This window comes from Centruroides vittatus, unplaced genomic scaffold (assembly GCF_030686945.1).
Source record: "Centruroides vittatus isolate TY-2023 unplaced genomic scaffold, ASM3068694v2 contig_817, whole genome shotgun sequence".
Classification (NCBI taxonomy): domain Eukaryota; kingdom Metazoa; phylum Arthropoda; class Arachnida; order Scorpiones; family Buthidae; genus Centruroides; species Centruroides vittatus.
Window position 1 is genome coordinate 1144150 of NW_027122532.1, and position 23006 is coordinate 1167155.

Here is a 23006-nt window from a genome sequence, read left to right on the forward strand (position 1 = left end):
ATGGCGGTCGATAGTACCCGTCGTAGCCACTAAGAGCGCTGTATCTAAGGTCGCGACTATTCTATCTCATTGGTCGGCACTAAAATTCCTTTCAAATTCTTGTCTTGTGTAATAGCGCCTCCTATGCAAGATTTTTTCTCCTCATTTTATAAATTAAATTCTTAAATATTTTGATTATATTTGAATTTTAAAATATTAATAATAATAATTTTTTAAAAAATTATTAAATAACCTGTGAAGTTTTAATGCAAAATGGCTTTTTAGAAAAAAAAAATTAGTTAAAATTTAAAAAAAAATTAATGTTCTTAAAAAGTGGATTTTAGATAAAATACTTTTATTTAAAATATTAAATAATATTTTATTTACTTAAATAAGAATTTTACATTTTAAACTTTATTATCGTGTTTAATTTATGATGATATACACAAGTTCGATGAACTATGGAATAAATAACAATTTAATTTTTATTCGTATCAATATTTAAATAAACAACTTACAAATATATAACAAGAAATTATTTTTTGTTTATTTTCTTATTTTTATTTATTTTATTAGATTCTTTATAATACGATTTTAGGCTAATAAAATGTTGTATATACTATAAATGCGGGATTAAAAGCAACGACTGCCGCCATATTGGACATCAACCACGAGGTTGATAGAGAAGCGTGTACAAAAGGGAATTTGTACTAAATAATTAAATTGTATAAAATTAGTTTCATTATGTCCCCTAGCCAACCTTTACCACCAAAAGAAAATGCTCTTTTCAAGAGGATTTTGGTAAGTTATAAATGTAACCTAAAGAGTTACACCTAACTCGAGGCTTAACGATATATAGACATTAAAATGAAATTTAAAATCGTGAAATTTTTAAATATTTCAATTCGTTACTTACGTACAGACAAACACACGTTTATTCTTTTACACGTAAACGTCCATTTCGTATTGTGTTTTGAATTCAAAATAATAATGGATTCTTGTGTTAGATTTCTAAATTATTATTTGTATAAAAAGAGTAATATGATATGAGAATTCTTGAATTTTTAAAAATTCAAGAATTCTTCAATTAATAATTTATCTGTTTAAATAATAATAGAGGAATTCAATCCATATTGTTTTAATAAACGTAAATATTAAAATGATTTTAGGTTTTACTGTGTGTATGTTGTGTATGCATGTAGCATTATGTATGTAGTAAATTGTATACTATGTAGCATAGTTTTTAATAGGAAAGTACATTCTTTATCAGTCAAAACAATACAAGAGAATGAAAGTTAGCTTTTATTTGAATTGGTCTAAGTAAGAATCAATGATAGAAAATAAACAGAACATTTTCTTATTCGAAGATTAACTTTAAAAGCATTATAATTATGTTTAATTTAGTATATATTCAAAATAGCCAAATATTTATAATAATCAGAATGTAGTAATAACAATGAATACATTTAGTATTGATTATACAAGAAAAACAGTTGGATTATGAATATATTCTTAACTTAAATAATCCTACACAATGATATTTCTTCTTGTTTATATGATTCAAAATAATAATAGATTCTTACGTTGTATTTCTAAATCATTATTTATAGGAGTAATATGATATAAAACATAAGAATTCTTGAATTAAGAACTCACCTGGTTAAATAACAGAGGAATTTAATTCATATTATTTTGATAAATGTAAATATTAAAGTGCTTTTAGGTTTTACAGAGTTTTTCCATATTTTATAATAGAAAGTATAATTGTTTATTTGTAAAAACAATGCAAGAGAGTGAAGGTTACCTTTTATTTGAATTTCAAACTGGTTTAAGTAATAGAAAATATATAAGAGAACATTTTCATTTTTTGATTTGAAGATTAACTATAAAAACATTGTAATTACCTGTAAAAGATTGTGTTTAATTTAGTATATATTTAAAATATCCCAATATTTATAATAATCAGAATTTAGTAATAATAAATACATACAGTATTGATTATACAAGAGAAAAGTTGGATTATGAATATCTTTTTATCATAAATAAACCTATACGATGAGATTAATTTTTAATTTATCTAAAACTATTTCGATTTCTAACTCTATATCTTTATATTCTCATGTGTTTTCTTTCCGTTTTCATAATTTTAATGTTATTACATATTAAATCAGCATTTTATGTGATTCAAATCAAAAGGACTAAAAGTATTAATTGAAAATTCTTAAAAATTTATTAAATGTTATGTTCTGTTTTAGTCATTTGTTTTCAAATCTTATTTAATAGTTAGATATGATTTAACATTTATCACTGATTTTATAGAATTTAGTTTAATCAATCAATCAGTTAATCAATTATAGGAAAACATTTGAAATTAGAATTAAAATACTGCTTTTTCTGTTTTCAAGTTATTTTTATATTGAAATGAATGTTAACTTTTGTATTTGAGGAAACAGCTGAACTTTTTAAATAGATGTTAGTCTTTAAAATTTTTTTTATAGATTAAAATATCAACACTTAGTTCTGGCATAAGCTTATTATTTATATATGTATTTATTTTTTGAATTAAATGAGTTGTTATTAAATGAGATCAAATAAATTCTATTTTCTTTGTGAATTAAGATTTAAATAAGCAATATTTGCATTATTTTAGCAGTTTTTCAAGTCAGTGAATTATTCATTTATTTAAAACCTTTGCACATTTTCTCCAGTTGTTTTTAATATAAATGTAAATATGTGATAGAACAAAAGTTTCCACTTCAATGTATATTATGTTACCTAATAGATTTCTGTTTTTATCTGATTTTGTCACCTTAATTAAAAGCTTCTATTTATAGTTGTTATACATTACACATTAAAAAATTTAAAATTTAAATTACTTCTTAATTAACTATAATTATCCATATTATATAAGCTTATCAAAAAAATCTAGTAAAATATATGTTGAAAGAAACATGTTCATTAAATTTGTGCTGCTATTTAGTGACATAATTTGTAACAAAATATAAGCGTTAATAGACGAGAATATTGATTAAGTTTACCATCAAATTTCTATTTTTATATATGATTTTATTAATTTCAATGCTATTTTTTTGGATTTGATTACTGAATTCCACATTCTAACAGATATTCACACACACACACACACACACACACACAAAATAATTGAGATATGTTTGTAAAGACGTGGACTTCACTGCATCTTTAGTATTAAAATATTAAAAATGGTTAAAAGTGTACAATGTTAAATGTTCAAGTTATGCTATATGTTAAAGTTCATAATGATAAAATGAAGTAAAATTTTAAATATTTCACTAAGCTATGCAAATCAATAACATTTTAAGTCAAGGTATATTTTGATATAATAACAGATACAAATAAGCTGCTTAAAATGAAAATAATCAATGAATATCTTTATTCAAATATAAAAAAGTAAATTGTGTAGTGATTTGTAGTATAAAATATTTTTGTATATGATATAATGTATATGGAATTGACTGAATTAATTTTTTAATTTGTGTCCTAATATAAAAAAAGTAACTTTTTTTTAATGGTTATAATTATTTCATACTGATATCAGCATCTTAAATCAATTAAAACAGTTACGTTAAGCTTATATGTTTTTAAATCTTTGCAAATATCAAGTGTTTTTTTAATTATTTAATAAAAAAAGTAATTCCCTTAGAAGTGATATATAAGGAATTTGATAAGTTTATATACTGTACAAATATAAATATATCAAATTCTTTGTTATTTCAGATAGATTGTATGTAGGATATTTGCATTATGTAAAAAATAAATTATTCGGTATCATATTTTTTTTCTGTTTAACTGTCTGTTGATACTTTATAAAAGCAGCTTTTAAAAAATCAAATTTTCTTTATATCAGTTTATTAATTTTTTTACAATGAATATTAATAAACAAACTGTTTCATTATGATGTGTAATAAGTGAAGGCTGTATGTATATGAATATAATTTATTGCGTATGTACTGTTCTTTGTAATTATATTTTTAACAATATTTGTTCCAATGTATTTTTACTAAATACTTTTGTTACGGGTTTTGTAAATAGTTTATGAAAATGTTAATTATCTTATGGTTTACTGTGGCATTTGGTCATCATTTGTGAGGTTAATCAAAAAATACACAGATTTTAATTGAATACAGTTGTGTTTACATTTGTGATAATGTATTACTCTCCCATTTATTTATAGAATAAAGTAAGGAAAGTATGGTGGTCAGTTAAATTTTGGCTTCCTGTTTCTCTTTGTATCTCAATGTTTTGACACTCTACAAGCTCAAAAATATAAAAACAACTGCTTATAAAATTTGGTTCATGTAATCTTGAGAAATATCAGGGTTATTTCAATATGTGACCAGTAATGATATTAAATTTTGATGGTTAAAAGTCAAGAGGGTTGGGAGGGGTTGCATTGTACATAAAGTGGAGTCAGAATTAATGAAAACTTTGTTATTGGCATTTACAGTTTTTTTAAAACTCACCCCTACCCTGAAATATAAGATTTCTATCTTTTTGTAATAATTTTGTTTTTCATACATTTCTGAGCTATATATATACACACAGTCAACAAAACAATTATTAGCATGCCATAAATTTTTCACTTTTAATAGATGAAACAAAAAGTACTGTTTAAAATGTTCTAAAACGAACATTGCAAACCATATTCTATGTTTTTAGTATGTGAACTCTTTTCATCATTTAAATATGTTCTAGGTATTAGTCTTGATCTGGAGAATGCTTTTAATTCTGCCCAGTGTTCTCTCATTCTACACAGGCTGCTGCAAGGGAGCAGGTGTCCAGCTAATCTCTACCAGCTAACCAGGGATTTCCTCTCCAACAGGGAGGCCATCTTTAAGATCAGGTCCTAACACTTTTTCCCATCACTTGGAGCGTGGCTGTCCTCAGGGTTCTGCTTATGGTCCTTTTTAATGAATTTCTCTACACTGACTTTGGTGAGCATGTTAGTGCTCTGGCTTATGCTGATGATGCTTTCCTCGTTATTCCTGGAAACTTGAGGCGTGAGCTTGAGACTAGGGCTGCTGCTGTCCTTCCTGTGGTCAGTGAGTGAGGCAGTTTTAATAAACTCCGGTTTAATTCCAACAAGATCAAAGTTATCGTCTTCACTAAACCATACTCTCCACATCTTTACTCTCGCACTCCATGCATTAAGATGTATGGTCGATCCATTCGCATTGTCTCTCACTTGAGGTTTTTTGGTGTTGTCCTGGAGCATAAACTGTCTTGGGGCCTCCACATCCATTAGATTACTGATAAAACCACTCTTGTATTCAATAACTTACAAAGGATTGCTAAAAAATACTGGGAGCTTAATCATGCTGCCTTAAACTGTATTTACAATGGGGTCTTCATTCCCATTATCTCGTATGCTGTGGCTGTCTGGGAAAACGCTGTCTTTCTCAGTCACAACTACTGCCGTCTTCAATCTGCTTGGCGTAGGGCCCTTTTCAGGCTTACAAGAGCGTATTCTACTGCCTCGAATAATTCTCTTCAGGTCATCCATAGGAAACCACCTCTGGATCTTCATTTGAGGCACATTGCTTGTACTTATTATTAGGAAAGGCCATGACATCATTCTGAACTCTACCTCCAATGCTGAAGGCACCTATGAGACAGATATCCCATTTACCCACCTTCCTCATCTAGCAGTGAGATGTGGGTTCAACCTATCCTTTACAGTTGCTGCTGATTATACAATCTTCACAAATGGATCAAAGAATGCAGTGGGCATGGGCTTGGCTTTCGTCGTTTTTGCCAATGAGGAGGAAATATATCAGAACTCTGACACTCTTCATCCTGACTGCTCTATATTCCAGGCAGAACTCTGTGCCATTTACATGACTGTTCAATGGTGTGAAGCCAATCTTACTGGAAGTGGAGTTACCATTTGCTCCGATAGTGCTTCAGCAATCAATGCACTTAGGAATCCCAACAACCTTCACCCTCTGGTTAGGAAGGTTCTAAACCTTCCTAACCAGAGGGTGAAGGTTGTTGGGATTCCTAAGTGCATTGATTGCTGAAGCACTATCGGAGCAAATGGTAATTCTACTTCCAGTAAGATTTGTAGTAAGTACCTTGTGCTCAGAACTCCTATTCCCTGGAATGGGTGAGGGATCATCAGGAGTCTAGGTAATGAACGTGCAGATCTACTTGCCAGGAGGGCTGCAACAACCAGTATCTCTGGCCCTTTCAAGTATTCAGTGCTACCTGCCTTTTTTCTTAAGCTCCAACATTGGAACTACAGCTTGGATCTCTGGCAACAGAGATGGGATAGCTACAATTGCCTTGCCAGGAACTTTTTCCCATCTATTCATGACCAACTTTTTCACCACTGGGTTAGTCCAGACTTTGAAACCACCCAATTCTTCACCGGGCATGGGAGATTTGGAGCCTACTTTCAGAGGTTTGGCAAATCTGCAACGGACATCTGTACTTGCCGTGATGATGTTGAGCACTATACATACGTGTGTTCAATGACCGAGGATGCTAGGCATGAGCTTGCCCTTGCTCTTAGCCAGAGGGGTATTAATTGGCCTTGTGAACTTCTTGTCTTTCTTAAGGATAGTGACATCTACAAAGCATTCAAAAAATTGATTCATAAGTATCACATACGCTCCATCATTCATTAACTTTGTCATGTCTGTCATTGGGCACTATCTCTATTTACTTCCTGCACATTATTGTACATATCATTACTCGTTCTGCTGCAACATATATCTGTGTAATTTTTATTATTACTATTAGTATTGTCTATTTTTAATGCTACTGTACATGTTCTACTCTCAAGCTATGTATCATATCGGTTGATTTGTATTGGTCACCTCACCATCTGTTCATACCTCTTCTCTATTGTCATACTGTTTGTACGTTATCTCTGTTATTATGTATGTATTTACTTGTGCTTTAATTATATCTCAGTATTTAACCCGATTTATGCTCTGGCAGAATCAGGAATAAATAAAGATAAATATGTTTATATACATTTATTTCTATTTTAAAGTAAATAAAATTTAAAAATATCACAAAACAAAATACTGTTGAGAACTTTGCAAAAGAAATTGTTGGCACAAGATTGGATTATTGTCAAACTTTGTCATATAAACATAGAATTTTGTCACAATGAAACTTTTAGTATTTCATAGTGGTCCTTTTGGTTTAATAATTGTTTTGCATGACAAGGCATACTTTGTAACTAGTTTTTCACAGAATTTAGGGATCAGTTTTATTTCATGCCAATTGTATCATCTGTTTCAACTTACTTTTGTTTTTTTGGATGTCTATTGGCTAGTTTTCTTATTATTTCTTCCTACAGACATTCAATGGGAGTTAGATCTGGTCACTGAGCACACCAATTCAAAGTGATAATATTCTGACATTTCAAATATTTTTACTATTGTAGCTGTATGTGTTGGGTCATTGTTGTGTTTGGAGACAGAAATTCTAATTCTAATTTAATGGCTGAAATAAACACATGTTTTATGGGATGTTTTAGTCTCATCAATAAACATCAATAAACTGATGTTTATTGACGTTTTACGTAATTTAAATAGTCCATTAAAAAAGCTAATTTATTCAAAAACTACAATATTCGATTTTGTCTGAAGATGACAACAGTAAGTTGTTGAAAGTACTTGCGTTTAAATGTGAAACATTTCAATTAACTGTTAATAACACCACAACACAAATGTGTTAATTACTCTTTATTTTATGTTGGCGTGAAGTGTGTTAATACTATTTAACATCAGTTTTTCAATTCTTTTGCTGCTCGTACATCCAACAGCTTCACTGAAGCACTCCATGCATTAAGGCTAGTGCATTAAGGATAGCTCCATGTTTTACAATTGATCTAATACACATTTGATTAAATGTTTCTCCTTGTGTAATGTTATGGTGTAATGTTATGATATAATGTACTAAATCTTTATTTGGTATGAAATGCAATTAATTTTTTATCTCCTGTTTTTCTCCATTGTGTCCATACATTTTGGACTTACTTTTATCATGCCAAGTAACGATTCCAAAATGTAATTGGACTCATAATTACTTTTTAACCCACTCAAGTTGTTTTTTGTTTCATTTGCTTATCCATGGTTTATTCCAAGCAACTTCAGCATGATAACCAGACTCATGCAATTTGTTTTGAACAGTCTGATGTGTAACACTGACACTCTTCTATTTTCAATTCACTGGCTATTTTAACTACTTACAAAAGCATAATTTCTCAATTTCTTTATTACTCTGTTCTGTGGTGAATTTATTCCTCTTCCTGTTTTATTTTTTACTTTTCTAGTGGATTTAAACTTGTTAACGATATCTTACCAATTTTACCAAGGATAAATTACCTTTCAACAATCTTTCTTCTTTCATTATTTATACAAATAATTGCACTGTTCCATTTTTACAGGAGATAAAAATGAAGAAACCTGTATTGTGCCAATAATTACAGTAGAGCATCGATTATCCGACCCCCAATCAACCGTCACGTCGGTTAACCGACCGCGTTCTAGTCGGCAAATTCAAATGTTCGCTAGTGATGTGGCACTACAATGTTTGGCTGTCTTGGCTACTTTAATATTATTTTTGTTAAATTTTTGCGTGTTTTAGCTGGCAACACGAATTGACCATGAAAGGGAGGCCAGTACATAAACGAGGCTTAATTTTATTCAATGACACTATCAAATTGCTGTTTTAAAACGTGTGTGAGATTTAGCGGCAAAAAAACGGCAGCGAAAAAAGAAAATTTTGGACTTCTTTTTCTAATGTATAGGCCTACTTTATGTAAAATATGTAACTAGACTATATATTTTTTTGTTTTATATTTTTCAATATACAGTACAGTACTGTATTTATTTTGTGCAAAATAAAGAAATAATCTTTAACAATACAATAGCAACGATTATTATTTTAAAAAAGAATTTGTTAGGCTTAACATCGATGAACATTCAATGCGAAGTAGGTTAATAGCAATATACTAATTACATGGGATATACTAATATACCATACTAATAATGTATTTTTTCATACTTTTCGGTTATTCGTTTTTTCAGTTATCCGACCAACCCCAGTCCCCAATTGAGTCGGATAATCGATGCTCTACTGTACTTTGTAAAATTTTCAGTAGTATCTTTCGAAGATTGTATTTATTTAAAAACATAGAAATAAATGTATATGAATGTAGAATATGGTTTGTGGTGTACAATATATGTTTTAGAACAGTACTTTTTATTCATTTTGTCTGTTAAAAGTGAAAAATTTGTGGCATGTCAATAATTTTTTGACGACTGTATTTAGGATACTTGTATATAATTTATCTTAAATTATAATTTATTGCTTAATATTTTTCAGAATTAAGCAATACTGTAATTGTTCTATTTGTAATAATCTGTATATCATTATTCTCATAAAACTTTCCAAAAAGTTATGTATAATTGATTTAGTGTTAGATTGAAAATGGAATGTTGATTTTTGTATATTAAATTGTTTTCTTATTTTTTGTATTTAACTTAAAGCATGATTGTAATATTAGTGATTATTAGAAGGAATTAGTGATTATTTAGAAGGAAAGAAATACAATATAGAATCTATCATGCATGCTTGATCAGTTAGGAATAAATATTTATATTTTGTAATTTACCAATAAATTTTGTTTAATTTTCTAATCAAAAATTATTTTTGCAAGTAAATCATTCTCAAAGTTTAGCTTCTTATAAGTAACTTCAGTATAAAGGTAGAAACTGTTTAACTCTGATTATACATTATTAAATCTTTTGGTATATTGCTGAACATGCATTATAACTAAAATATGGAATTTTATTCTATTCAGTTTGACGTTTAATTATTCTAAGTATGTGCCGGTAATTTTGAATTTCATCAGAGAATGACAGACTAACTTTGGACGATCGACTTGTTGTTTTTTAAATTGTGATATAATTTATTTATCATGAATTAATAATAATAATTAAAAAGCAGTTTTTATTGAATACTTTGATTTATTAGAATACATTTTGTAAATGAAAATATGCATTTTAGTCAATGTGTTTACTGAATCTATGAAATTAGTTATTAAATTAAGTTTTAGTGTTTTTTTTTAATTAACATTTATAATTTAATTTAAATTACAGATTTATTTATAACAATAATCTTGATTCAAATTTAGAAGTTAGACATGCTTATAACAAGAATTGCTTTCCAATAATTAATTAGATTAAATGTAGATGTAAATCAATAATATATGGTAAGAAACTAATTATTTGTAGATATAAGCCTAACTAAGTAAATAATTTATTGATCTAATTAGTCTATTTTTGTGTTATATAAATGCTTATTTACAATATTTGCAGAGCATTATTCATTATTTACACAATATAAAATTTATACAGCGTATTGAAATAAGTAGAGAGAATATATAAGGACAGGTATTAAGATTTCTAGAATTTTGTTATCATAAAACAGTGATATTCAAACTGTGGTCTATTGCCAGATCTTGCTGTTTCATAGAGTACTTGGCTTGCAGAGATAATTAAAACATCAGCCATAATTTAAACAAAAAATTATATAATTTCGTAATACTTGCTCTTGGTTATGCCAAGTCAAATAAAGGAAAGTTTTATATATTTTTACAGATAGAGGTGATTGGATAAGACAAATGTTCTATGAAAAATACTTGGAATGTTTAAAAATACTGTGGCCTGCCTACCTATGATTTAAATACAATCTGGCCAGCCTGTTAGCAAATTTGGGCACCACTTTTCTAAAGTATTATCATTATCAAAAAATAAAATTGTTGATTTTAAAGTAAAACTTTTCCTTTTACTTTAAAAATAGTATTTATCAATAATTGAACATAAACAAAAAAAATACTGTTTAAAAACAGTTAGTTTCATTATTCTTTTATAAAGAAAATATATAAAATTTTAATTACTATATCAAGATTTCTGTGTGTGTGTGTGTGTGTATATATATATATATAGCTGTGTTGTAATTTTTAGCACTATCTGATAGATATAAAAAGTATTTATTTTTTGTATTAAAAAAATACTTTGTTAGTTTTTTTTGTTAATATTTTTGTTAGTTTGTTATGGCCATTCACTATATATAAAATTTAATATGCAGAAAACATTATTATATTGCACAGCTCAGGTGAAACATATGTTAACTGACTACTGTCTTCGTGTTGCTAATTATGCATTAATTTGTAGGTAACCTACTGCAAGAATCATTTACAAAAATGGTTGCCAAAATATGCACATTGCATTTTCATTTTTGAAAGTTATAAAGATTTTAAAATTCATTGTTATTTTTGGAAGAAAATTTGCTGTTTTTTTGCTATATACTGCATATTGGTATAAAGATAAGACCATAAATATGTTTTAAAAAATTCATATTTAAATAGTGTATTTTCTTGATTCTAAGAATTGGTTTTTTTTTTTTTTACTTGTCTGAAAATAGAGATACCTCTTACAATTGATGGTGTCTTAAAGTTCACAGTTCAAACAGCAATCACAGTCATTAATTGTAGAGGGGGAGTAGTAACTTCATATACACTGCTCTGAGGAATCCTTTTCTCTCTATCTCCTCACCCTCCTCCTTCCCATCTCGTCTTCCTGCCCTCTTCCACCAGCTAAACACTTTGTATGGCCGTTGTCTTTCGTTAAAATAAAATAAAAAATTAGCAGTCATCATAAGAGATTACATGATGCATTACACACCAATAATAGATGTAACAATGTTATTTTATCCTATAATTTACACAATATCACAATTTACATAATTTACACATAGTCTAGCTAAAAACAACAGTTTCAGTTCAGATGAGCTTTTTTACTAATGAGGGTTTATGATACAGGATTAAAAGTAATTACATATGCAGAACAGCATGGAATTGGAATTGCAAATGTTACTTATTTCATGGCATTTATGTAATATTTTTTCACTTGTTACTCAACAAAATAATAAAATTGATTATTTAGAAAGTTTTTTCCTCTTACACAACAATTTTGAAATTGTAAAATTTTTTTATCTTAGAATGGCAGGGTTATGGTAAATGAAATAAATGCTAGAATAAGTACCTGTAAATGAGTAATAATGTAGAATATACAAGAATTAAAATGGTTTTATATAATAGAAAGGAATTGATCAAACAGGTATGAGAATACATGAAGATACTTTTATGAAGTAGTTCTATTCATAGTGAAATCTTTTATAAATATTTGAATATTCACAAAAATGGATGGAAATAAGTTTTCAATTAAAAATATTGTACACAGTGTGATATTCAAAACGTAATATGTAAAAATAATAAACCGATTTTAAAATAAAAAGAAAAACCTGTATTTTAAAAAATTTCAAAAATTTTCATTCCTTTCACAATTGATTTTTGTAAAGTTAAGGAAGATGAGATGAATAGCATTTATGAAAATGTTTAGAGATTTCATTCGGTATGAATACAATTTAAAAGTCTAATGACCGTGACTTCGAACTAATTCTAAAGTCATATTCTGATCGAACTGAATGTTTAACGGATTCTTGCTAATTTATATAAAATTGAAGTTACACGTTCTTCATTTTCATGCATATAATCTGCAGAAAATTAGTGTAATGAAAATAAGATATTTTGCATAACATGTCCTGTTTACCCACACCTGTGGCACAGCCATTGCTCCATAGGTGTGAGTTTGTAATTGTAGTTTAAAATTGGCATATAACCTGTTCTATTGCATAACCTACACTCCTTCAAATGGTCTTTTAAAAACAAAAAAACTCATGGATTATTATTTGTGAAAATATGGTACTTAGCCAAAACTATATAAATACATACAAGGAGCTTTTCTGCTTTTAGTGAACCTTTTTCTTAATGTGTATTTTAAATATGTTGTGGTTGATGTGTTAAAACAATGAATAGTAAAATTGTTATTGGGTTGTTCGGAAAGTTCGTAGCGATTTTTAAGAGAAATAAAAGAAATTGTTTTAATACTAAAAATATACTTTTATTCCATTATGTATGCGCCATTGTTTTTAATGACGTGTTGCCATCTATGGGGCAGCTTCATGATACCCTCTTCGTAGAACTTTCCAGTTTTTTCCGCGAAAAACTGATCCACGTGGTTTTTGCAAGCTTCCAAAGTATCAAAGTTTTTATCATGAAGGGAATTTTGTAGAGAACGGAACAAATGGTAGTCCGACGGGGCAAGGTCGGGTGAGTAAGGGGGGGTGGGGTAAAACATCCCAGCCTAGTTCCAATAATTTTTGGCGTGTTCGTAAACACGTGTGAGGTCTGGCATTATCTTGGTGAAACACAATGCCTTTTCTATTGGCCAGTTCCGGACGTTTTTCTTTAATTGCCATGTTCAGCTTATCCAATTGGGAACAATACTTATCAGAATCAATTGTTTGATTCTGTGGAAGCAGCTCATAGTACAGGATTCCTTTCCAATCCCACCAGACAGTGAGCATGACCTTCTTTGGATGAAGACCGGCCTTTGGAGTTTTTAATGGTGATTCATTTTTCTTACCCCACGATCGTTTTCGGCTGATGTTGTTATAAATGATCCACTTTTCATCACCTGTCACTAAACGCTTCAGAAAAGGGTCATTTTCATTTCGTCTTTCAAGAGAATCACAAATGGAGATGCGATCCAGTAAGTTTTTTTCCGTTAAGTCGTGAGGTATCCAAATGTCATAACGATTCACGTATCCGAGCTTCTTTAGATGTTGAAATACAGTACTGTTTGATGACTTTACTATGTCTGCAATCTCTCGAGTTGTGTAATGAGGGTTTTCATCCAATAATGCTTTGATTTGGTCCTCTTCAATAACAGGAGGTCTTCCTGAGCGAGGAGCATCTTCAAGGCTGAAATTACCCGTTTTAAATTTTGCAAACCACTTTCGAACAGTTGATTCTGATACAGCACTCCCACCATAAACATCACATATCTTTTTTGCTGTTTGTACAGCATTTTTGCGTTTACGAAAAAAGAAAAGAAACAAGTGTCGATAATGCACGTTGTTCGCATCCATTTTTGCAATGAGCCAAATTAAACGCTATTTGAATAATCTTAATGGTTTTTTTGTAACGGACACGTCTCAAGGTCATTTATCGTAATATTCATTGGTTTGTACAATTTTAATCATTTTTGCGTCAATCGGTGTCTCAACTGTCGGCTATCAAAAATCGCTACGAACTTTCCGAACAACCCAATATTTTTAATCAGTTTTTATTTATAAATAATATTGCACAGCAAGCAAACTTGTCATGCTTACCTGTGTATGTGTGATTTCATATAAATATATTGACACTTAATTGACTTTGAATTCATTCATTTTAATCCTTTAAAATAATTAATTTGAACTTAGTTTTTCATTTTTGTTTAGATCCTGTAAAAACTGTTGTATGTTAAGATACTACATATTATTAGTGTTATATTATTGTTTATAGTTTCTTATTTACTTTATTTTGTGAAGCTGTATTTACTTTTAAGTTTTCATTTTTGTAGTATTTTCCAACATTATGTTTATTTTCGGCGCTTTCTTTGAAATTTTAAGAATTAGAATGGTTCTGTAAATATAACTGTTTATATTATGTAATCAAGAATTATAAATTAAGGATTGTATCAGTTTTAGTTTTTATACAGATGTTTTCAAATTAAGTTAGTCAGTTTTAATATCAAAAAGTTTAGAAAAAAAAGTTGGTTTGGTACCTGATGCAGAGCCCAGAAGGGATTCGAAAACGTGTTTGTCGATATTTATGCATTATCACACCGTAAAAGGTTCTGTGTGCGTAATTTTTTGAAGTAATTCCGGTGTGGTGAGTTATTTAGAAAAAAGTTAATCTTATCTTAATGGAGTTTATCTTCCTCAATCATTACAAAAAAAGCTATCACTATCATTTTATAATGTGTATAACAGGGCTGTGGAGTCTTTAGACCAAACCCTTAACTGACTCCAACCATACAATTTTAGTTCTGACCACCTACCTACCTCTAAATAATAATTTAAAATATACATTCATTATATTATCCAAGAATAGTTATTTTATCCTACTAAGTGAATCATCAAGCTACTTTTAAGCAATTTTTAAGTGAACTATCAGGCATTCCTATGAAAACTGAAAGTACTTATTTTTTTTCAGCGATTTTCATTATCACCACTATCATTTTCGTCTTCAACCACACATTGACACACAAAATGTTTTCTGTCTGTGGTTATAGTCCCTAGTCAAAAACGTTAGATTAAACCTGAGTTTTCTTAGCTATTTTGTATGGGTCTTTCGACAATAAAAATTTATGAAAAGAAAATCAACAGTTATTAATGATATGCAAAGAAAGATGATGAAATTATCATGAAATAAGATCTTGCATTACAGTTGGCTCCTACAATACATGAGAGGAGGTTAATGCTCCTGTTAAGAGTTTAATGTAAAGTACATAATGAAAAAAGAAGAGTTGGAGTTGGTCCATTTTTACAAACTCCAACTCCTTTAGTAAGGAATTTGCTTCTAATTAAGTCTACTTCCCTGATATATAAACCTGTATCTTGAATTTGTAAACATTAATAAAATTGATGTTTTAGTAGATATTTTTAAAATAAATCTTAGAATGGTTAAATTTGGCATTTTAATTTTCATTACTGAATAGAATTTTATACTGTATTATTCAAAATATATTATGCAAACTGAAAAAAATTATAATACTAAAATGAGTCTTTGAATCCAGCAACTAATTTTATTCCACACTAATGTTTTTGGCTATCTATTGGCCATCCTCGAGCAGCTTTAGAACAAACATAAAAGTCTACACTAATGGAATTGAACTATAGAACATTAAAAACTTTCTAATTGATGGCATTGAATTATTGTTTGAGTTAATAAATTTTAAATGTTTTAATCATTCTAAAACAGCCTGAAGACAACTAGTAAAGAAGGCTGTAAACATTAGCACAAAATAAAATTAGTTTCTGGACTCAAAGGCTCATTTTAGTGTTATTAATTTATCTAGTTGGTGTCCAGTAAGTTTAAAAATAAATTTTGCTTTCATTATGCTTTACTTTGTTTGCTTATTTTCTATTACTAATGTTTTTATTAATAACAGAAAATTAAAATATCATCATCAAACCTAACCTTATGAGTATCTTTATTATTCTGAAAAAGGTCATAAATTTATATTTCCAATGATAAATTTTAGCCTAATGTTTAATAGGTACTTTTGAGTTTTTGTTACAAGCTGTTGATGAGTGGTGACTGTTTTTATGTAATTTTTACAAGTTAAAAAGTTCTTTTTTAATCACTTACTTGAAGTAAAATTGCTGTTTAGGGTTACAGTAAGTGATTGATTGAATTTAGCAGATTTTGACATCAGTAATTTTTACAGTCATTAGTGATTAATGATTTATGTTCTGCAAGGCTAAGTAAAATAAGATAGTCATAGCAAGACTCTAAATTATCAATGAGAAAATGAAGATTATATGTCCAAATATAACTCTAATTTATTTCTATTTGGATCTCGTTACATGCATTTTGAAAGATATTGGTGAGTATTCATTTGTCGGTATACATAATTTTTATCAGCATTGTCTCAGGCATTCAGAAGTACATTCGGTTAAAGAAAACTTTTTCTTTACTAAATGTATTTTTGAATGTCTGACAACTGCTGATTCTGAATCATGTTTTTTCAATGAAAAAAATAAAAGTACAAGTTGCAAGGATGACATCAAGTCTACAGAACAGATATGTAAGTCTAAAATTTCTCATGTAATTAACATTGAAATATTTCTCATAGTTGATCAGACATCCCCATACTTTTGTTAATAATGGCATTTGAAGCAGTTTTAGAATGTTGATTATTGAAGGTAATATGGAATGAGGATCAGATAATAAAAACTCATAATTCAATGTTTCGTAAATTATTAAATAAACTCAATTCGGTATCGTTAACATTTACAATGCGGAGGTACAGAATGTGTCCAGTTGTGCAAACAGTCGGGAAAATAAAACAATCTTGGAAATTTGCAGTAGAAAAATTATTATGACAGCAGCTGCAAAAAAATGTAATGTTTTGGCTAAGCCTGGGGAAATCATTAAAATGTGGGGATCATAAGTTTTAATTAAAAGTGATATTGACACATTTTTTACTTTGTTTCTGAGCAGTCAGTCATGTGTATTATATTGCTGCCTACTTACATGCTTATGCAGTTGTAGTAAGAAGTTGTGGTCTTGTTATGGAATCATGGTTTCAAAACTGTGGTTCTGTAACCACCTAATATTTAGCTTGAAAAATATTTGTAACTATTTCAGAAGATTTTTCACACTAGATAATGAGATATTGGGCAGTATCAATTAAAGATATTAATTAGATATGACAGGTGTGTGTAATCTGATAGTGCATTTTAATTTAATATTTACAATAATTTATCTCCATAAAAAATGAATATCATTGTGTGGCAAATTATAGAGTAGGCCTATTTCTTTGTATAATTTAATTTGTATTTTCCAAACTACATAGTAATAATTATTAATAAATTTGTAAAATTGTATTGTGTGCAATAATTTTCAGGAAAATTGTGTATGTTTGGGGGAAATTTTGGGTCCTGAAAATGTTCTGCACCTGTTACAATGTACTTTTTTTAAATTAGACTTACTTATTGAGCATAATTTAATGACTTCTAAATTATGCAATAAAACACTTAATTTTATTTGCAGTTCATTTATTGCAGTGAATTATGGTTTAAAACAAAATTTTATAAATGTATTGACAGGCTCCATGAATTTGGCATTATCATTTGATTACATTAAATGAAAATTGTTTATTTTAATAGTTTTTATATATATAAACTATATTTTTGAAATGCTTATGTTTCTTATACTTTATTCTTTATTAAAAAATACTAAATTAGTAGAGTACTAGATGAAAAACTTCAAATTTTCTATTATGTTGCATAAATTAGTTTTACATATTTTTCAAGATGCATTTAATATATACTCCTCTTTAGTGTATAAGTAAATATATGTGTATTTCAATTAAAAAAGTTAAATTAGGTCAACCACAATTTTCTACGACCTAATTTACGATTAATTTTACACATGACTAATGTATGAAGAGAGCAAGCAATATCAACATTAGAGGAGATCAAAAACAAAGAGCATTTATGTATTGATAGATTATATATATAAAAATATTCTTCCTGTTTCTTAATTAATTTTTGTATTTTCAATAAAATAACTATATAATTTCCTTTGTAAATTATGTGGCAATCTTATTAAAATTTGTAATGAATTATGAAGTGAATTATTGTAAAATTTTTTTGTTGTGGCTCGTAATGTTTGTTTCAATACATAAATTTATCAAACTAGTTCTTCCTGCTTTTATATTAACTACAGTAGTTAATGTTGAGTTTATGATATGAAATTAAATATTTTCTAATATCCTTCCAAAACTAAAGGGCTAGTTTTAACTGATAATTAATTAGCATAATTTTGTACTAGAAGTATTATTTTTACATGTTATTACGCATTATGAAGTTTCTTCTGTTGTAATAGATTAATTTAATGCATTATATATTTAAGACATCAATTGAAAGCTCTGTACTATAATTAAATTTAGAACATTACTTGCACTCTAGTTACATGGTATGAACTAATGTTAAATTACTAGCTGTTGTTAGCATAGATTACTTTTTATCAAAATACTATCATATCTATTATTATATACAGAAAGAGTAATATCCTGGGATTGTTTTTTATAGTTAATTAATTTTAAACAAGAGACAAATGGTACAATCTGTCTGAATCACCTGGATGATCAGGAAGATATCTATATGATGACAAATTTGAGATAACCTATATCTGTCAAAAGAATAATGCTTGGAGTTATAACTCTTCTTGTTTTGACCTAATTGGTCTGAAGATATGGACTTCTTCCTGAGATTAAAATGTGGACTATGAGCTGATTCGACTTGATTAATTGAACATTATAGTTGGATTGTTATTGGGCTACTTGAGGCTAATTAATTATCAGTCGTAGAGATGAATTAGAATAAGCTAATTAATTAATCATGTACTCAGTTTACTTGAAGAATATCCTAGATGACTGGAGCATTTAAATAAGATAGCTATTTTAAGAATATTTGCATAGATCTTTAAAACAAACTGTAGCCCTACCCCAGAGTGACAAATAGAATTTGTTGGAGTTTGAATAAAGGTATCTTCTAACTCAGTTACTAGTACTAATGACAACCTGTAAAGAATCTTTATATCCAGTAACAAAATGTTTAATAAAACATCCAGTGAATGCTTTTGATCTTACCCCAGGTCTGCTTAAGGTTAGAGAACAATCAAATTCCAATATTGGAATGCCTAGAACAGAACATTTTTAAAACATTAAATTTAAAACCTTTGGAAACCCTAAGAAAGAAGATGAAAAGCCTTGGATCTCTGGTAATAATGGTTCTTGAAAATCCTACCATAGGTAGGGATTATTCTTAAAACTGGAGGAAGTGATGAATTTAAGTAGTTTGGGCCTTTCAATCATATCTTCAGCTACAGGAACTATATATTAGGAGCAAGAGAGGTGCAAAGGATATTCACTTGTTTGTTAAGTGTTTTAATGTATAACCTGATAGAGGTGAATATAATATACTTATATCAACAAAATAAAACCTTTTTTATATCCCAGTACAAACAGATTTAGAAACTAATGTTTTTGACCATTATCATGGTCTTCATCAGGCTATTGACCAGTATAAGATCTTATACTGGTCAATAGCCTGATGAAGACCATGATAATGGTCAAAAACATTAGTTTCTAAATCTGTTTGTACTGGGATATAAAAAAGGTTTTATTTTGTTGATTTATCCTTTCCAGGGATTGTGTGAGAAGTTATAATATACTTATAACTAACTGTACAGTACATAACACATGATTGCCTAAAAATGAAGAGAGACATTTCTACTGCCTTTTGCATATTTTTTAAATGATGTCACCAGATGAATGAATGATGCTATATTATAAAGTATGGACCTATGGGGGGGTCCCTTTTTGAAGCACTGTCATGATAACAATGCTCTTCTGAGCATGTCTTTGTTGCTGAGATAGTCTAAATAGGAAGATGGTAAATTTATTATGGATGTCAGTAAGTTAAAGATAGGCTCATCTTTGGTCACAAACCAGTTAAAAACTTGGTGCAATAATGCAATCTATCTGTAAACATAAATTTTCCAAAATGCGCATTCACTTATACTATTATTAAATCATTGCCTAAAAACATGACAGTTAAGTATAACAGAGCTGAATTCCATCTCTACAAATACTCTGATAGAAATGAATTTTTTTCAGTCATATATATCATATCTATCATATAAGTCTTTTAGATATTATAGTTCATTATAAAATGGTGTCAATCTGAAAAATTTTACATTTAGATAAAGGAGAAGGAAAGCTTATTTTTTAGTGGAAAGAAATGGAACAGGAGGATCATTGGATATTTTTTATCTAAATACCTTTTGATGGGTGTTCGCTATGGAAAGATATTTATAAGATTACATACCATTTAGAATCTGTAGAAGTCTATTACCCAAAGGGGTAATAGGCTTCTACAGATTCTAAAATGGTTTATCAGATATCAAGAATTTTAAAAGAACGTCGACTAAACATGATGATTAGTGATGTGGAGCTGTGGACGGGTGATTGGAATGACTCTATCACATGTGCCAAACTATGCAACAATAGCCACAAGTTAAGTGCACTACTAAATGAGAAGAGACTATGCATCAAATTAAAATCTTTTAGCTGCTCTTGTGGGGAGATCTGTGCTTATTGACAGTTTCTATTGTAGATATAAATAAATAATTTTATTTAAAATATAGTAAACTTTGATGTAGTTTGTTCATGTATGAAACTGATGTGAAATAGCATGTGTTGTAAACTGAAGTATGTGGCATAATAATAGTAATGAGGTATACATGTATTTGAATGTTTTAAAGTCATAATTTGATATAAAAATGTTTATAATGCAAAATTATATCTTTTTTAGTAATTCATAGATACTGAAGGGTTTTTCATTATTTATAGGGAAGACTAATCAAAAGTATTATTGAGTCTTTACAAGGATGGTGCTGTTTAGAAGGTTCATTATGTAGGATTGAATGTGTTAAAAATTGTTTCAATTATTTTAAAGTTGAATTGTTAAACAAGAATAGAATAATTTATGGAGTAAGGTTTGAAAATTTATATAAGTTCAAATGTTTAGAGCTCATAATCTTAAATGTTTTTGAATCATAATTAAATTACTTGCTCTTGAATATCTGTATGTATTTATTTATTAGAAGAATAGAATAGTTATTGTTTCTAAATAAGAAAAAAGACTATTATGAAATGCAAAGATGACAATTTATTAACCTTTTGATATTGATGACAATATCACTGTGAAGCAAACTGCTGTTTATTCAGAAAGATTAATATTTATAATTGAATAGTAGAATTAACTTTTTTCCCCTCTCCATAAATAGAAATAATGAAATGGAATAAATGTCTAATGAAAGTGTGATTATCAAAACTTTATACAAAAAACTATATATTTAAATTTTGAAAAATAACTATTTTGTTAACAAAGCTTTTCAAATTTACAATTCAATCTGTTTTCTTGGAAAACTTGGAAAATTTGTGCTTTTTGGCCTTATGCCCATCAATAGAGTCCACAAGGGAAATAAAGATTGATAGGATCAATCTAAATAAAGTTTTCTCTTAATTTTTTTCTTGTTGTTTCCTAGTGATTGGCTTATAGTCTAAAGCAATAGAATAGTGTTTTCTGGTATGTGGAAAAAGCTGGCTGCTGAATGCTTAATAATTAGAAAAAAGTAGTAAAAAATAATAAATTTATAATTGAAATAATTTGATGCTTTTAAAATTTTATTATTATTTAAATAAATCTTACTATATGATATTGCATAACCATTATGATTGTGGTAAGATACTAGTTGTGATAGAATTATTGTGCAAATATAACTTATTTATATTAATATATTAGAGGTTACTTCAAGAGAAATTAATGAAAATATCTGGTTCTTAGTTGAAAAAGTTTGGAAAGGCTGGACTAGAATTTTCTGAATATGAAATATGTCTGAAATTTTTTGGCTAATGCATTTCACACTTAAATCTTTTTTAAAAGGAAAAGATATAGATTCCACAATTTCTTTCATTTTTTTAAAATCTTGGAATCTTACCTCAAAATCTTCAATTACTTTTTGGATTTTTGTGATGTATTTGTCGATCTTATAATTAATGTTTTTGTAGGTTATCTGCCGTATTTAGAAAATGATTCAGATTATATTGTTGCAGATCTTCTATTAGCAAAATAAATTTTGTTTTATATGCATCTATGCAGCTGATCATATCAATTACTGTTTTATTATTACCTTGTAATTCTAAATTTAAATGACTTAATATTGAAGTAAAATTGGTAAGAAATGCTAAGTCACTAAGCCAAGTTTCATCATTTAAATTTTCACTTTTTCCATCTTGCTTGTAAAGAAAACCTATTATTTCAGGCAATTAATCACGAAATCATTACAGAAATTTACCTCTGCTTAGTCGTCTTACGTTGGTATGTAGTAATAATTCAGGTTGGCCTTCGTTGAGCTGCAGTTGGAAGAGATGTCATTTGAGGAAACTTCCTCGAATTGAATTAACAATATTAAACATTACATACGTCCATTACCTCTTTTGTGTTTAGTCTCTTGCTGACTAACACTTGCTGGTGAATTATGCAGTGGTAACTGAAACGGCTGGGAATTCATCTTTATTTTGACGTAGGGGTATAAATCCATTTGTGCGACCTATCATTGTAACTGCACCATCTGCTGTTATTGAAACTAATTTAAAAAGTGTACTTTCAAATCATTGAGCAATTTTTTAAGGGCTTTGAATATATCTTCACCTCTGGTATTTTCTTTCAAAGAAATCATATCCAACAATTCTTTACATATAAAATCCTTTAAAACC

The 23006-nt window shown here is 28.5% G+C and overlaps 1 protein-coding gene across 1 annotated transcript in view; it reads left to right on the forward strand.

Annotated features, from left to right (window-relative positions):
- Window positions 1–597: 597 nt before the first annotated feature.
- Window positions 598–23006, forward strand: part of Naa15-16 (N-alpha-acetyltransferase 15/16) — a 93615-nt gene continuing 71206 nt past the window's right edge. Inside the window, exon 1 of the mRNA XM_067278683.1 lies at window positions 598–780. Coding sequence (XP_067134784.1) covers window positions 724–780 — 57 coding nt within the window. The 5' untranslated portion in view covers window positions 598–723. The remainder of the gene's footprint in view (window positions 781–23006) is intronic.